The sequence below is a fragment of the Mustela nigripes genome, chromosome 7 (assembly GCF_022355385.1).
Source record: "Mustela nigripes isolate SB6536 chromosome 7, MUSNIG.SB6536, whole genome shotgun sequence".
In the NCBI taxonomy this organism is placed as follows: domain Eukaryota; kingdom Metazoa; phylum Chordata; class Mammalia; order Carnivora; family Mustelidae; genus Mustela; species Mustela nigripes.
Window position 1 is genome coordinate 11710824 of NC_081563.1, and position 18462 is coordinate 11729285.

Genomic DNA, 18462 nt, shown 5'->3' on the forward strand with positions numbered 1-18462 from the left:
CATGCAGAATACACTCTACCTTCCTATGGATATTTACAATGAATAAAAAATCTGGTAGTAAAAAAATAAGTAAGAAAATATTGTGTCTGACCTTGTTTCACAAGTACTTGAAAACTGGAAAAAAAAAAGCTTTTAAAAAAAAATAGATCATAAATTAACATCTCTGGGACCAATTTTCAGGAAACTTGCTAAAGGCAATCATATGACACAGGCATGCTCAGATATATGTCACAGGAAGATGAGTGTTGGCTGCATAAAAAATGGGCATGGGGGAGAGTAAGGACTGGATGATCTTCTAAGGAAAACATGGTGAAGCATAAAGGAAATAAAGCAAAATGAACTGGGAGAAGTTGATTTTGAGACTTTTTAGAAAAGATATTTGTTAGGACTTAATGATCAGCTCAAGGAATTAGGGTAAAGAGGAAGAAGAGTCATTCCTATGAGTTTGGCTTGAATCTAAAACTATGAATATAAAAACCCAAGGTGATACTTGTGCCTTTCCAAAACTATTTTCTTTCCTTTTTTTAAAATTTAATTTTATTATTTAAGTGTTCCAAGATTCATTGCTTATGCATCACACCCAGTGCTCCATGTAATAAATGCCCTCCTTTAATAGCCACCACAAGACTCACCCATCTCCCCACTTACACTCTTGGTGGGAATGCAAGTTGGTGCAGCCATTTTGGAAAACAGTGTGGAGATGCCTTAAGAAATTAAAAATAGAGCTTCCCTATGACCCTCCAGTTGCACTACTGGGTATTTATCCCAAAGACAGAGAAAAAGAAAGGTCATATGTACCCGAATGTTCATAGCAGCAATGGCCACAGTCACCACACTATGGAAAGAGCCAACATGGCCCTCAACAGATGAATGGATAAAGAACATATGGTTCATATAATATTATGCCTCCATCAGAAAGAATGAATACCCAACTTTTGTATAACAAGGGCGGGACTGGAAGAGATTATGCTGAGTGAAAAAAGTCAAGCAGACAAAGCCAATTATCGTACGATTTCACTTACTTAGGGAGCATAAGGAATAACATGGAAGACATTAGAAGAAGAAGAAGAAAGAAAGGAAAAGTGAATTGGGGGAAATTGGAGGAGATGAAATGAGAGACTGTGGACTTGGAGATCCAAAACTATTTTTTGCCCATCTTATGTGATATTCGAAGTCTCAGGACAAGGAAAAATGCATTCCCAAGTACCTAGCAACTTATTTTTTGTAATGAACATATTATCTTTAATAATCAGAATTTTAGAGACAAAGTGAAACCAAGTAATAGGACAGATTCCATGATAAGTGGCTCAGGACTGTTAGGACAACACGCCTAGATTGCTATCCAAGGTGCTGAATGGATTTGTCTAGTGATTGGAAACCCTCTGCTTCTGTTGCCCTTTTGCCTTTGCCTAAACTCAGTCCTCTGATGGAGTAGCAGCCTTGTCCCAGACCAAGCTAGACTTCATCTGATAGAATGCCTGTCCTTGCTAGAACTAACTGACTCTGACTTTTGATTAAGACAACAGACTGATTTCTCAACTGGACTCCTGGCATATCAGCTGCAAGCTGTAAGCTGTGTCCACAGAGGTTAAAAATATCCTGGCACGTAGGTAAATATTTCCTCCAGGAATAAAGTTGACCAGCCACGGGAGCAGAGACTTTGTTACTGTGGATAGTTGTGAGCTATAGAAATTAATTCTCTGTGTTTCATTTCAGCACATTCACGTGTCAGAACCCTGAAGTTTCCCCTTTACAGGCAACTTTTATTGGCTACTGGCTTACATTGAGCTTGACCCTGTTGGGATATATTCTTTTCTCTTAGAAACTTAACAGCTAGTATAAGAAATAAACATATAAAGTGCTGTTCAGTGCCCTACATCTAGCATCAAATAAATTAAATGCTTTAGAGACCAAGAACAGAGAGGATTAGCATGAATTGGGGGTGGTTAGGAAAAGCTTCTGGAAGAGGTAGAGTATGACCCTGATGTCTAGGTAAACTTCAGGTAGGCAAGGAAGAAGAAGGGGTGCGTTAATGACAATATCATAGGAGTGGAAATGCCCATGACACATGAAAGTAGTAAATACTCACCTGGGTCTGCCTAGAGCTCCCTATTCTTTTAACCTCCCCACCCACTTCACATATAACACTATCGTCTTTATCCACACCCCCACAGGGTGTGCATTATTTCTCTTATACAAAGGGAAGATAGTTTTCCAATGTGGAAGGAGCTTTTTAAAACCACTGATGCTCAAGCCACAACACTGTAAGAATGGCTAATAAAATACAGCTCCTAACTTGAAACAAAGCCCGTCAAGAACAATTAAAAAAATGAACAGTAAGTGCAGGGAGAGAGAAGAACAATCTAGAGATATACAATTTGTAGGGAAAATTGGAAGATTTCATAGGGAAAAGACTTTCTTAAATGAGTTTACAAGATGTCTCAGCCTAAATGACTCCTCAGAAAATTCTGGGATTTATCTAAAATCCTACTTATCACAATTTCAAATGAATTTTTATAGAGTTTGTAACTTGAGGTGACCGGAGCAGAAAAAAGTCCCTTCTTTGTAGTCTGACTTTGAGCTGAAGAGACAGAACAGTCAACACCTCTCTTTATTGCTGTATAAAAGCAATAAATGGGGGTGTGATCAGCAAGGCTTTGTTTGTTTCTTTGTTTGTTTTTTTTGTTTTGTTTTGTTTTGTTTTTACTATTAGGGATCAGGATTTTGGCACTGGATGGAAAAATGTACTTAATGAATATGAATATTACAAGTAGATAGTATAAAAAGTATAAGTACATATTATTTAGTATTACTTAATTACTTAAGTTGTGATGAATAAATATAGTACAGACGTTTCAAGCAAAAAATGCCTGCCTAGAAATTCTATCTAGTCAGTGATACCTCAAAGTATGAAGTCAGTGTGAATAGAGATCACATATATTCACTCTTTACCAGGTTTCACGAATGTGACCAGCTAAACTCCTCATCTCCATCCTTTCAAGAAAGCCCTGATTAATAACCAGCTTTTTGGATGGCATGAAGGTATTCCTCATTAGCTGTATTCCTCTTAACAATCACACATACACTCATTTTTCCCCCATGTATCTTAACTCTCAACATTCATTTACTTAGTGTCTTTAGCTCTTTCTCTCTTGGCCCCTTTTCTTCTCTCGCCTTCCAGCTTGAGTCCATTTATAATTCATCAGTGTGTCAATTTACAGAAAATTTGACATTCCTACTCATTTCTCTTCTGAGTCCCAAATAGTCCTAATTATTGTATTTTTGTTTTTTGTATAGAAAAGGTCTCTTTTGGAGACTGTGACCCATTGATAGCACACACAATTAGGTCTCAGGTGGAAAACATAAAATGTCCAAGGATGCTCTAAGTGGTTTCAATATTCAATTTTTAAAAGAATTGCTTTAGAGCTTAAGTTGCCTAAAAAATATACATATATAGAATAAGGCAATGGCTGATATTGTTGAATCCAGGGGGCTCCTACTCTCAAAAGATAGAATGTGTGGGTATTTATCAGTGTTCCTTAGCATCCTTGGGCAATTAGGTCTCATGCTTCTCTAGATATCAATCTACCTCTTTTTATTCTATACCTTTTTAAATAATGAAAGCTCTTTGCTTAAATAAATAAAATATAGCTGGTACCAAGAGCAGAACATTTTTCATATTTTATGTTGTAGGTAAAGAAAGGTGAAAGGCAGATGGTGTGATTTGCTGGTCCTCAGAGCAGTTGTTTAGCAAATACTGATGTTTAGCAAATATCCATGATCATGGGCTCATCACATGGAACATCATGTAAAATAGAGGTATAATTTTAAATATATGTACCAAACTTTAATTTTCATTTCACACTCAAAACTTCTGTACAAAAAGAGGCAAAGCAGGCAAAAAAAATTACAATGACTTTAGCAAACAACATATGACAACTTTAAAACAGGTTTGTGTAGGCAACAGCCTTTATAGATGTAATGGAGAAGTTAGGTTCCAAAATGTCTTTAAGATAAAATTCCACTGTTTATTATTAATGCATAGAAAAATTTGTAGCTGGGTGGATACCAGATTGAATGAGAATTCTCTGAATTCTACTTGCACAATTGGATTCCAAGACTGGGTAGGCTTCATTTTTCTTTTGAGGAAGTACAATTCTGACTTTTTTAAAACTTAAGTGTGATGATGTATCAAAAACCTCAGTTTACCATTAATGTCTTGATATAATGATGATGACTAGAAGCAAGTGATGAAGCATGAGATTAACTAACAATTAAGAGATTACTATCAAGACTTTCTTTCTGGTTGTTAATAAATTCTCCAGCCCTAATGGGCTACCACAATTCAAAACACTCATCTCCACTTGCTTTCATTAGCAGTTCTTAGTGATGCATGAAAAACTTCTGAGAATAATGTCATGGTGTCAAAATAGCAGTACATCTGAGCAATGTGATTTTCACCTGTTGTCTGCCCCCAAATAAATAGCTGAGTAATGGAAAACACTGTTTATTTGAAAACTATGAAACATCAAATATGAAATATAGTTAACATCGACATGGATACTGTGGCTAGCTCTTTCCCCTAAACCACCCACGGGTCTTAAACACATGTGCATGCAGCACACACAGGAAAAAAAAAAAACAAACCCAACAACAAAAAAACATGATTGTTCACAGACTCCTGGTGCCTGGAGGACAGACTGTTAAAAGAATTTGTCTCCCACAGTAGCTCAGGAGTGGATCCAAGGTCCATTACCTGTTAGTGATCACAGACATTCAATTAACTTGTCCTCCTGATCACCAGAGGCAACAGTTCTGGCCCTGGGCTTTTGAAAATCCATGTACAGATGAATCCTAGCTTTGAAACAAGGTGGCCTGGCTGTATTGGGGCAGGCCAGCAGCACCCCCACCCTGTATATTTGGTCCCATTTGATAAAATCTTACTAAAAATTATAAATGTGCTCAACTGTTTCTTCTCTTTCCTCTTTCCTCTCTCCAAGACTTAAGCTCCTCACCCGATAACGGGAACAAAGGGACCCAATGATGATAAACATCGAGAGCCTCTATGATTCTTGTCTTGATGTTGCTGCCCAAAATTGCTGCCCAAAGATGACATGTGGCTGCCAAATAGAGCATTTCTTAAACTAAATAGTCAATGAATTTGACTATTTACCTTGTTGTTACCCTATTTCCCAGCTTCCTCTAAGGTATTAAGATCCCCAGATTTGAAAAGATCATGAAGGCCATCAAAGTGCATTTCTGTCCTGATGAGAAAGCCCCATATCCAAGGAGCTATATTTACTCAGCTTGAAAACCTAAGGAAAATAGTCTTTTTTTCTCTCTCTGTTGACTGGCATTTAGATATAAACCAGAGAATCTGTTCTGCCACTTGATTGGAATTCTTGTTGCTGTTGTTGTTAAAAATAAAACAAAACAAAAGTATGTTTCCCCCTTTTTGGAGAACTCGAGAGAATGCCAGCTGGATCCTAAAGTCTGGAGATCAATTATGTCTGACAGCTCCTTCCTTGGGATATGGTGCATGAAACCCCGATGTACCCAGGCCCAATTTCTGGGATTATCAATCACTCGGCAACACTTTCTTTCTATCAGAAATAGGCAAGTAATAATATAAGCCTGACTGAAGGTTGACTTTAAAGTGTCCAATCTCATTCCACAGTATATATGCATAGGCCACATGGTGAAGAGGGAGAGTCAGGAGTGAGGGATCCTGGGCTCTAGTTTTACCTGGGGTCTATCCTATTTGATTTCACCCTTGTCTGGTTTCTCCACTGGAGGTTGGAATAAGAGATTTCCAAGATCCATTATAAGCTCTGATCCACATAAAGAATGACTCTAGGCCCTGTCTTATTTTCAATCATCAAGGCAAGATGGCGTGATGCTTCCTGGACGGTCTTTCTTAAGGAAGCATGTAAGAGTCTGCCATTCTATTGGCTGGTTGCCTTGCAGAGATCGTCTGTTCTAACTGTCCATTTTATAGATGAAGACAGTGATACACAAAGACCTTAAGTGAATTTCCAAAGATCGCACAGTGGGTCAGTAAGGTTGGGACTAAATCCAGGTACCCGGATCAAAGTTGTACACATTGCAACAAGCTAGCTATGTGGTCAAGGAAGAGCTACCTTTTAAATAGTAGGGGACTGGAAAATGTAGGGTCTCCCTGCTCTGAATTCCCTAGTCTTCTGGAAATCAGGGAAAAACCTGAGACCCCTGTCACCACATGATCAATCTACAAAGGGCAGGGCCCATTTTAGGAGGGGGGCTGGGTTTCCAGCTCCCCACAGACACCTGGAGTGCCAGTAAAATTACCCAAAGCCGGAGGCTTGAAGTGGAGAGAGGACTGTCCTGTTGCCTGTGTCTCCTTCCTCCCAGCCTGTCCCCCACGTCCACTACAGCCACCTTCCCAGCTCATCTATGACAGCACATCTATCTATACCCACTTCTTTCAAATGAATGGATTCAAGTGCAGGTGATTTTCGTCTTGCAGAATTGAAAGGGAATGTTAGAGGAACATAAATCCAGAGATAAGGAGAATAGGTTGATAAATAAAATACGTGCAAACAAAAAAGCTGCACATGTGGTTTGCAGTCTGAGGAAAGAGGTGGGGTGGGGGGGGCGTGCTGAATTCCAAACACTTGAGTTGGAGTCTTCACATGCATTTTTCTTTTCTTGGATTCCTCTCTCCCTCTGTCAGGATAATGGTTGTGTTTCTTGTAGCCAAGCCGACACAGGAAATCAAATAGTTCGTGTTTCTATAAGTAAACTTCCCAGAGAGATTACACATCTAGAATTAAAACACTACCACAAACTATTGGGAATTTCGGATTGTTATAGGGGTAGTTAAAGGACTGCAGTAGCAAAGATCAACATCGCCAAATTTTGGCTTTGGAGAAGAGGGCTTTGTTTTAGACATCAAAGGTAAGGCTCTCAAGTCAATTTATGCTCTGCTGGGTCGAGTCAGTCAAGATACAAATTAAAGTCCATATATTTCAGTGACAAGAATGAAACGGTTATGTAAATACACAAGTATTAACATCAATCTGTATTAAATTATGTAAACATGTACATCTTCTGAGGTCAGTACATAGATCCTCTTCTCTCCTCCGAGCAGAGCTCTACTGAAGCATTGCTCGAATCTGTTTGGAAGTTGATTCATCATTCAAGTGCTTGGTAGTGAACCTGGATGGAGAGAAAGCGACAGGGGTCAGCGTGTGAACAGTCCTCTGCCAAAGCTTCATGACGACTCTCAGCCCATCTTTACCTTGAGAGACACGATGGCTATGTAAAAATCAAACTTGGGCTCTTTCCTTACACAAAGAACCAGATTTCGATGCCGAGTGTATTTTCAGAAGGATTTAATATTTGATTCTTCTTCCCAGAGGAATTTTGGGATTGTGGTTATTCAACCATTAGACCTTTTATCTAATCAAATAAATACCCGGAGAAGACAGTAGCCGTCTCGTTTTCTGGGGAGAGAGACTTGGTGTGAAGGTGTGTGACATTTCAGTCGTCTCAGATCCCCTTGATGAGTTACAAATTTCAGAATGTGGCTCCGCATCCCAACATTCCCCCAAACCTCAACGCTGATGGTTTTCTACTTTCCTGGGAATGCTTATGCTCATTCTCACCACAAGGGGGCCCGAATGCAGGTAAACACACCAAAAAAAGGAGGGGGGCAGTCTGCAAGGTCACATTTACCTGGCACAGGCCTGGGGTCCGGAAAGGGAAGGGAGGGGAGTTAACATGTCATCAAACCCTGCCAAGTCCCAGGCACTTTGTGTACGTTCTCACTTCACCCACACTAACTCTGCAGGAGGGGTCCTGTCTCCATTTACAGGGGAGAAAACTAAGAATCAGAGAGGAGAAATCACCCATTTCAGACCACAAGTCTGCCCACGTGTGATTTGTGAGCGATCTGTGGCTTCTGATTTGGACGCAAGTCTGTCTGCCTCCAAAGCCCTTCATCACAGACAAGACACCGCAGATACCTGCACTCGTTTGGGACTCACTGCTCAGTCGGTGCCCTGCTCTTCACGAAGCCTTGCTCGACTGAACAAAGTTGGAAAGTTAAAAAAAAAAAAAAATTCAGGCATTAACACCTTACTGTGTATGGGAAGCCAACGTGCCATGAAATGGGCACCAATGGAGAAAAGCTTGGTTCATGCACAGAGTCTGGGAGGCTCCATCTGTTCTGAAGGACGATGACCTAGCAACTCCACAAAACAGCACTGACCTCAGTTTTATTCATTAAATGTGTGGCTGTTTCTTCCTTTACTAAATGGGGGTGACAGATCACCTCCCCCTGTGAGCTATGACGCACTCGGGAGTGGGGCACAAGACACGAGTGTTGCACACAGAAGGTTGCTGGTCCCTTCCACTTGTGCTAACTGAGCCCTTCCTGCACGCACAACAGAGAGTGGGACTCGGGGAAATCAAAGATGAATGAGACAGCGAGGACCTGAAACCTTCCAGATTGCAATCCAGCATTGGAATAATTCATATGGTAGGAGGAGTCAACAAATTCCTGTCCATGTGTCATGGCTAAAAGATAAGAATGCCTTCTCTGGAGTGAATCAAGTGCGTGTATCCTTGGAAGAGAGGCCGCTGGGGCATCAGCTGTTAGCAGGGAGAAGCCGAGATGAACCACAGCGGCCAAATTCTTGGGCATCAAGACAGGGTTGAGCAGGTCCCCCAGGGAGCTTTTGAATGAACACAAAGCGGATGCCTGTGTCCCCACCCTCGAGACTCTAATTCGTTCGGTCAGGTTGGAGCCCGAGTGTCAGGGTTTCCAAAAGCCACCCACCATTCCCAGATACAGCCAGGGGCAGAGAAAGGAAGACTTGGGAAGCGGCTTCTGCTGAGTCTCCACTCACCACAAGACGGCACAATGTGGAATGAGGCTCCCGGCCTGTGGGGTGACCAAGACCCAGGGTTAGGCTCTAGCTCTGTCATCTGCTGTGTGACTTTGGGGAAGTTATTCGAGTCCCTACATCTCCGTTTCTTCTGTCTGAGAAAAATGGTGCTGACTTCAACTGGTTGTTGGCAAGAGTAAACGTGTGAAGACATGCCCGGGGTCAAGCCTGGTGCTCCAGCGCCTGATCCCTAAGAACATGTGAATTTGAAGGTGCTCCGAAGGGTCGCGGGGCTGAGGCTTACCTGAGGGCATTCAGCAGCCCCTCCACACTGTCCGGGGCCTGTTCCTTTAAAACCTTTATGCAGCCTTTCATCTGCGAAGAGAAAGCACAACATTTTGTGAAGAGCCTAGCAACGGTGTCTGTGGTAGGGTCCGTTCACGCTACCAATGGTCTCTAATCAGATCGTGTTGTTTCAGCCCAGAGAAATCAAAACAGAAACGACCCACAGACCTTCCTACTCCCTCAGGGAGTTGCTCCTCAGGGCAGTTCTCGAAGTTGTGTATCACTTTACTGTCAAACACTTAATATTTCCCTTTCTTTATCCTTCCTTCTTTCTTTCCATCCTTCCTTCCTTCCGATAGAGCTAAAGATCATCCAAACCGGATGATGACCTCATTACCTTCAACAAGTAGAAGTAAACACCGCCTCTTTGTGCTCCTAACAGCACACTGGCAGTCATCAGAGGACCTTGGAGATTTTAACGCCTGGGTTGTTTGGGCTCCCTCAGCAGCAGGGGACTGGTGAAGGACAGAGGTCAAGGATATGAGGGGCACCTGGGTAGCTCAGTCAGCTGGGCGTCTGGGATGGAGCCTGGGATTGAGCCCCGCATATGGGTCCCTGCTCAGCGGAGAGCCTGCTCCTTCGTCCCCCTCTGCCTGCTGCTCTGCCTACTTGTGCTCTCTCTGTCAAATCAATAAGTAAAATCTTTAAAAAAAAATACAAGCCACTTGGGGGTGGATGGCTTGGGTTTCCTCCATCCATGTTTATTTAGTACCTGCATGAACCTGGGCAAGTTTCTTAGTTTTTTGCATCCCTGGAATATAATTTAGTCATACTTTGGGGAGTGTATAAAAACTAAGTTTACATGGATCACATTATGCATATCTTAGAATTTTTTTTTTTTTTTTTTTTTTTTTTTGTGGGAAAAATTTTTTTTTTTAAAAAATATTTTTTTTATTTTTTAATTTTTTTTTTTTTTTTTTTTTTTTTTTGGACAGGGAAGTATTTTCCTGCAAAAAATATAATCGCTCATTTTAAACTCAGATGTTCATGTGCTGTATTGAACCTGGGCAGACCAAGGGCCTCTTTTATGAGGGTCTCCTTCAAATACTTTCTGTGGGACTACTTCTGGTACGTAGGAAGTTTTATCTTCTGGCCTGAAAGACTCTGGTAGTTTGAAGGAGGCAGCCAGAAGCACAGCGTTGAGAATCATTTGGGGGTCACAGTATAGGCTCATCAAGAAAGAATGTCATGGTCCCTCAGAGATGTCTGTCACAGGTGCAGGATAGCAGACTAAAACATGCCCAGTGTGTGCCATCCTGAGGCTGCTCACTTCCAAGAATGGGCTCCCAGCCGAGGGATATAGAGATTTGGTCCCTTTCCCAGTAGAGTTCATGATCTAGTGGAAGAAGAGACCCTCAAGGTTCTCCGGCAAGTGTCCATATTCTATCAGGAACACAAAGAGCCTGGCCTTCTGGCACCCAAGAATGGTATCTTTTCTGTCAATGACCCAACCCTTCTGGGCCTCAGTGACTTGGCTCTGATGATTCACCCTTCCAGGAGCCTTCCTCCTCCCCTCTGTCCACTTGGGGAAATCCTAGCCCTTCTCCAAGATCCACCTCAAACATCACCCTCTGTCTCTTCTCTAAACAGAATAAGCTTCTCCACCATCTGGGTTTCCAGGATACGTTCTTTGTAAGTGCATGGAATGAATGACACACATCTCAGGGCTTCACAAATAAATATTTGTGTTTTTTTTCCACAGTTGATGATACTCAAAAGATGTATAAATCCAGTGCGTGGAACTGCTGGCTTAGAAGCAGACTAGTATCTCAAAGAGCCCCTTTATGGTGTCCAAGAGCATGGCCCATCTTGACTATGTATTGTATTGGGTAAGCCTGAAACTTTCTCAGAGAAACATGCATAGTTCAGTATGAACAAGTTTTTCCTAGTGAGACCAAGGAACAAACAAGATTTCATGAAGACTCTGGGTGGTTAGATGTAACATTATATAATGACTGTGACCTCAACAGAAAGACTCAGTAAACAATCAGCAAGGACAAGCTTTTAAAAGGTTAGGGATACAAGCCATAGTTGTCCCCAGTGTATTTTGAATTGTTGACTCTTAGGTAAGTTGACAAGTGGCTCTGGTCAGTGAGAATGTCCTGTGGGTTCCAAGTGATAAACTCAATCCACATTCAAATGATGTCCATGGAGTTATTAATAGAGTTATTTACATGTGATCCACAGTATGAACATGTTCAAGCCTCACAAAGAATATAGTAAAAATGTTCAATGGTATGAAAAAAATTCTGTAAAATACTGTGATGCAAATTTTAAAATAGTAATTACAGCAGGGGGGTGATCTGTTATGTACACACACACTTGCATATACACAAATATCCGCATAAAAGGAAGGGAGGTACATATGCTGCCATGTTGACCATGGTCATTGCCTATGGTAAAGTTACTATAGAAGACATGTTCATTTTCTGTATTTTGAATTCTTAGGTTTTCCTAATTCTTTTATACTAAATATTTCCCCCCCCCGGCAAACAGTAAAATAATAAAGTGATATTAAAAGATAAAAAAAATTATAGCGAAGACTATGAAGAACGAAGACTAGCTGTGCTAGGAAGCCAGACCTGCAAAATAAGTCGTCTAAGTTTACTGTAACTGGTAAATTTCCTTATGGTCTTCAGCCTGTGGTCCCTCTGGGCATGAAGACTTTCTGTCTGCATTGTACTAAAGTATCAGGGATGTTGTTCTGTGCAGATGAGTGAGAACAGAGTGTGCCTCCCAAACTGAGCATGGTCAGAAGGGGTTAATCCCAAAGGGGCCTTCCTATTCTGCCCCTAGAAGGCTGTATATTAATGTCTGGGGTATGCTATTGGGGTGGTGCTGCAGAAGGGAGCTAGGAGGAGATGTGCTTTATGCTATCGTCAAGTCACTTGTATACCAAAACCAGGTGTCTTCTGGTTATGTGCATTCATTCAGCAAAAACGCTATGGAGTATCTATTGAGTGCCATGCTCTATGTCAAGTACAATGTTAGGCAGTAGAGCAGACGGTGGGTGTACAGATCATGGTCTCGGCCCTGAGAGACACACTTGAAGTCTGTGAGGGAATCTGAAAATCCAAAATGGTTAAGTGGTGTGGGGGCCAGAGGAGGAGAGAGGTCCTGATCACAGAGGGAGGGAAATGTGTTCCTAAGTGAGGTGACATTTGTGGATTGGCTTAAAGGAATCCACCCATCAGAAAGAAGGGAGGGTCTTCTGGGCAGGGAATGGGGCTCAAGCATCTCTCAATGACAAGAAAAGGCATGACCATCGGAGAGAGCCACCAGTGGGGAGTGGTAGGAGAGGAAGTTGGAACGTTGCTTGAAATTTGACTATGGTGTCTTGTAATCCAGTCTCTCCCAACACTGTTTGCTTTAAGATACATAAAACATATTAATATCGATATATTTGCATGGCACATTGGGTGCAGATGGAAGGGGCAGTTTGTAACTAAGTGACTATTCATGTCTGCTCTGCTCCCCTGCCTGCTGTCAGGGTCAGTGTCTCTGAGCTCCTTGCCAGGATTGTTGACTGGATGTTTTGCTGTAAGAACATGCAAAAGTCTGTACATCTTGCTATGAGGATAGCTGCCAATCGGGGGTCTTGCCTCCTGGACAGATCCCTGTCTTCAAGTGGTGGACAGAGGGGAGAGAGAGAGAGAGAGGAGAAAGGTCTGTCTGGCATCATTCGTGAGAGCTCTTATTTGGAAAGCAGAGTTCGTCACTGTTCTTACATCGATCTTGGATGTCTTGCAGAAAGCTCCCACGGGGTGGACGTGGTCGTACAGAATGATAACCCCCACCATGACCCTCATGCAGAACATCAGCGTCTCGTCGCTGGTGAACCTACTCCTATATTCCCTGCAAGACAGAAGACATGGCAGCCGTGTTACTTCCTTGCCTGAGCACGTCCATTTCTGACCACTTTAGGCTCCTCCAATCATCTCTTGAGAACAATCCTGGACCTACAACAACCAGGTTAATATGCTCTTAAAGAAGCCCAGGATGATAATTCTCCTTGAATCTATCCAACCAGCAATTCAGTGGGAAAATAAGGTAAATTAGAGGGCAGTAAATTCTTTTCTCTCCTGCCCTTCAGCGGCACGGCTCATCACGCACATCACTCCCCCACCCATCAATCTTGAATATTTTATAGCAGGTCCCTCTGGCTGTCCAAGATTATCGAGAATAATGGCTTCATTATGGAGAAAAAGAATCGGGCTCATTTCTACAGAGCGGCTATCGTGCCTCCAGTCAGAGGAACTTCCTTTGTTAAGACACAGGCTGCAGATTGAATTGGATGGACAGAGATACGTAAAAGAAATTATGTACCATTCACTGGGGCTGGGAGTATTTGTGGAGCTGGAATTTTGTTCACTTACCTTGACAGGGTCCCTGATGATTCAGATCATTCAAGATAATTCTAGAGGCTTTCTTAATAACTATTTCATTATGAATTCGGCCCACAATGAAGATGATTACTATTTCTGTCTCGGAATAAATCCTAACTTGGGTATAAGTGAAATACTTGAAATGAACACCATCTTACATTTGAACAGAGTGTCACATTTCATATGGCACTTTTGACGTCTCTGGCCCTCCCCAGCCCTCTGCCGCATGGAGGACCTTATGGGAACCCCATCAGGGAAGGAAACCAAGGCCTGGGCAGGCCATCCGACCTGTCTATAGGCACAGAAGTAGCTAAAGAGATTACAGGGTATGGAGAGGTGTTCCAGGAACCCTGGCTTGTGGGTGTGGACTTCCTCATTACCACACTACCTTATCATTAACCACCTCCGCCACTTCTAAAGCCACTTCTAAAATCCAGCAACTAGTTTAATTAAGCATAAAGGATCTGCTGAGAGAGGGAGACGGAGTGAGAGGCAGAGAGGGAAGGGAAGGGAAGGGAGAAAATGTGAAGGAAAGAGGGAGAGAAGTCTGATAATCCATTATCATTCTTGCAACAAGACTACCACTTGTACTCTTTTGTTCTAAATCTTCTGCCAAATCCCTTCTCCAATATACTTATAATAATAATAATAATAATAATACCCAGTCATGTAAGCCAGCCCTCCATTTGGCCCTTCCCCATCTTCTACAGCACCTTTGGTGTGAGTCCTGGTTCTGCCATCTAATAAGCTATGAGAACTTTGGGAAGTCAGCTAACCAATTTGGACCTCAGTTTCTTCAACTATACAATGGGGCTGATTACATTTATCACCCAGAGTTCCTTATAAAATTAATTCAAATAATATACCTGTTAATGTCAATATGCTGACCCAAATGTTAACACCACCACCATCACCACCATCATCATCATCGACATCAAGATCAACATCATCATCATCATCACCATCAAGATCATCAACATCATCAACATCAAGTTAACAAGCTCTCTCCAGGTGACCTCCAGACCTTAGACTCCACTCTGATCTCACTTACGGTGTCTCCAGCATGACTTTACAGACACTTGTCATCGTGCTGAGGCAGTCTGTCGTGTTCTCTATCGGCAGGGTTTTGTTCTGAATGGGAGACACAGAAGTGTGTTAGCCCTGCGAGCAGCTTTTCTGCGCAGCTGGGGAAAAAGCACCTCAGGGCTCAGCTTCACTTACTTCGGAGACAAAGTGCATGGTGGCATTGCTAAGGGTTTTCAGCATTGGTGTGGCTTCTGCATAGAAGAGGGACATTCGATTGGCCATCTCATTATTGACTTCATTCTCAATGTCTAGCTGATGAAAATAAGAACAAGCAACTGATAAAGACAGGGTCGACAATCCCCAAACAGTCTCCGCTGGAAGGGAAATCAGAGACAGGGTTGTCTTTTCCTTGGGCCCTGCCTGAGGCAGCAGCCAAAGGACAGTGTGGGGAGTGGGTGCACAGACCAGGAGACCCAGGAGCTCACATGCATGTTGTTGATGCGGTTGCGACTTATCGTCCTTCTGTAGTAGCTGAAGTCATTCTGAATGGCTGGGTTCCTCATCTGAAATTCAGAAGAGAGCAAAGAAAGTCATCTCTCTGTGTCACAGAGAGGACAGGCATTAGGGGCCCAGACACTAGACTTGGGAAATACACCAGGACATCTCTTGATTATACAACAATCAAAGCAACTTCTACTTAAAAATGAATACCCAGCGCCTCGCTGTTTTAATACAGGCCCTGCTTTTCCTGTCTGCTAGATCTCAAGGAAAGAATACTTGTTCTCAATCAGGATACAGATACTTTGAAAAGGTCTCCTCTTCTTGTATTTGGTGGATTTTGAATTTACACACACAAACTGCGATTCTAAGTCATGTGGACTATAGGAATGCAAATTCTCACCATGTTTGATGTCTCTGTAGGGAGGGAGCTACGTCCTACTCATCTATCCCCCGCCCCATGGCATTAGCAGAGTGCTGACACACAGTAGGCCCTCAGGACAAGTTTGTTAAACTGTCTTAACGTGTGTGGTCTAACCTTCAGCTCATCAAATCGCAGGGTAAAATGAAGAATTTCTGCAAACTCCTTCGCCAGGGCCTGCTCGCGTTCCAGGTGCTGGGTTGGTGTGTAGGGTGGACAGGTCAGAGACTCTAACAAACTCTGAAGAGCTTTCTCTGAAAGTCAAAGTGATAAATATATATCTGAGGTGGCCCACAGAGATCCTTCTAGAAGCACAGTTCTTAGGCCCCATTGACATTCTCAGAGACAACCTTCTTGGATCTTTCTTTCCCATGTCTTTTCCCACAGCTGTGTACAGTAGGACATGTGCAGAAAGGAGAAGGAGGCCATCAGGCCTGAGCAGGTGGCCCCCCACCTGTGGAAGACCCCCCAGGGCCACACAGTTTCCCCCGTGTCTCTCAGAGCTCAGCAACTCTCAATGTTCCATAGTGCTGACTCCTACCACTGTTTGGTACCAGACATGTTTTTGGATCCTGTGCTCAAGAATGTGCAGTGCTTTTCTGCCAAGCCATTGCCATATCAACCTCCATTACTGTCCTTGAAATAGTCTCATTACTCCCTCTTGTCTATTTCTAAACATTCCCTCCTATTTTCCCTTCACCATATTTCTAATAATACCGACTCACTTAGCCAATCCTCTATAGCAGGGGTTGGCAAACAATGGCGCACAGGCCAAACATGGCTCACAGTCAACTGTTACAAATAAAGTTTTATTAACACATAGCCCCACTTTATTTCCATTCCTTAATGTACTGACTGTGGCTACTAATGTGCTACATTAGTTGTGAGAGTTGGGTAGCTGCAACCAAGACAGCGTGGCCCATAAGCCTAAAATATTTATAATCTGCTTTTTACAGATAAGTTTGATGGCTCCTGATCTGTAGTCCTGAATTGTCTTTCATAGCATCTTTACAAGAACATCTCTTGCCTTTTTCATTTATGGGGACGTACTGCCTTCTGAGGTAGCCCTGACAGGGTGGGTCTTTGTCCTGTTAAAAATTTGGCTCGTTAGAATTTCAGTTCAGTGGATCTAGATATATACTTTGGTCTGCTCTGACAGGTGGGTCTTTGTCCTGTTAAAAATCTGGCTCGTTAGAATTTCAGTTCAGTGGGTCTAGATATATACTTTGAAGAAAGAGAGAGGGAGGAAACAAGAAGACACTGACCGAGAGTCTCCAGAAGCTCTCTTTTCTTGAAAGACTCTTTTAGTTCATTCAACCATTCCCTTTGGGTCTTCATTTCAAGTTCTCTCAATACTATTATTTCCCCAAAGTATTTCAATTTCTCTGTTTAACTCTTAAAATGTGATATTCACTTACAGCAAAAGTAAACATGACTATCCCTTTCCTCGTTCAAGCTGTATTAAATAATGAAACCACAGACAGCTTAATTCTTGGGGGTGTGGTTAGATCATTCAGGTGGTCACATCGAACCTATTGTTAACCACACCTAACTTAGCTCTTGCTTCTGCAAAGCCATCCTGTACCTGTACATGTTGTTTTTAAAGCTTAAGGGCAGAATATTGTCTGTTTTCCCCATATTTTACTATATTAAATTTATCACAAGACTCCAGCAAATCAAGTTTTTGGGATTAGCAGGTAACTTGTTTCTTTCAACTTCTCTGCCATTGAGGAATGTGATCAGCCTATAACAAAACTGTTAGCTGAGAACAAGACCAGAGGACATCCAACAGCAGAGATATGCTCAATGTGCACGTAACTGCAGGGTAAGGATCTTTGAGCTGATTTAAGGAAATGAAAATGACAGGTGTTTCTGTCCATGGATGGCCTCTCCTAAGACACTGGGGACGGATGTGGGCCACTCCCCCGCTCACTGAGCTCGCTCTTCCTGCTCCCTAAGCAAACTCCATAACAGAACCTCACACGCGGGATGCAACCTATAAACACATACTCACCTAGCCTTATGGAAAATTCATAAAATCTCTTTAGCCTCACAACCAGAGGACATACTGCATTCCAAGCCTTTTCTTGAAGCTGAATGTCATTGGGATTCTGAATCGCCTACAAAAACATGATAAAATTGTCTGTTTAAAAAGCAGGAATAAGCTCCACATCAAAATGCTGTAAGATTGAGAAGGGATTTTAGTTTAAGAAAGTACAATGCCTGATGCACTTCACTACTGTGCTAGTAAACTGACATCAGTTTCACCGACTGTCCTGCAAGATGTTCAATTAGAATGGAGATCTTAGCCCTTAAACATAATGCAAATGACCCTACAATTAGATCCTGTGTCATCTTACTTGTTTCTCTGATTTTCAATGCAAAAAAAAAAAAAAAATTGCAAATCTAATTGGAAACCAGTCAGCTTTCCTCCCTCACATGTTGATTTTACTAAAGTAAAGCCAGTGCTCATTAAGAAGTGCGGATCCTGCAGACATCTTCCTTTCTCTATAATATGCATTACGTGCCTTCCGTTCTGGGATGTTACCTGAAGTATCTAAATTAATGGCGACCCCTAAGTAGAAAGACGACCACTTAAGAGGCTGTCACGTTCTTAGAAATGCTGTTTTGTCTGAGTTTCAGCAGCTCATGGATTATGCCAGTGGGATTTTTCCCAGAAAGACGGAAGCGGCGGCAGTAGCGTGTGTGTACGTGCGCGTACGTGTGAGTAGGTGTACGTGTCCGTGCGCATGCGTGCGTGTAGATGTGCGCATGTGCGCGCATGCGTGTAGGGGTTGATACGGCCACGAAACTGATTTCAAATACAAGGAGTGTGAAGTTTTTTGCCTTTAAGGCATAACCGAGTCTTAAAAGCCACACTGACAACCTCCTTTGTTGTTTGGGTGGTTGTTTTTTC

At 42.4% G+C, this 18462-nt stretch overlaps 1 protein-coding gene across 3 annotated transcripts in view; it reads right to left on the bottom strand.

Moving 5' to 3' along the window:
- Positions 1-3822: 3822 nt before the first annotated feature.
- Positions 3823-18462, bottom strand: part of CYRIA (CYFIP related Rac1 interactor A) — a 104860-nt gene continuing 90220 nt past the window's right edge. For all 3 annotated transcript variants that reach the window (XM_059405177.1, XM_059405176.1, XM_059405178.1), the window contains 8 exons: positions 17560-17665; positions 15663-15799; positions 15112-15189; positions 14822-14938; positions 14652-14731; positions 12944-13070; positions 9175-9245; positions 3823-7197 (listed from right to left, as the gene is read on the bottom strand). In XM_059405177.1, coding sequence (XP_059261160.1) covers positions 7134-7197; positions 9175-9245; positions 12944-13070; positions 14652-14731; positions 14822-14938; positions 15112-15189; positions 15663-15799; positions 17560-17665 — 780 coding nt within the window. In that variant the 3' untranslated portion in view covers positions 3823-7133. The remainder of the gene's footprint in view (positions 7198-9174; positions 9246-12943; positions 13071-14651; positions 14732-14821; positions 14939-15111; positions 15190-15662; positions 15800-17559; positions 17666-18462) is intronic.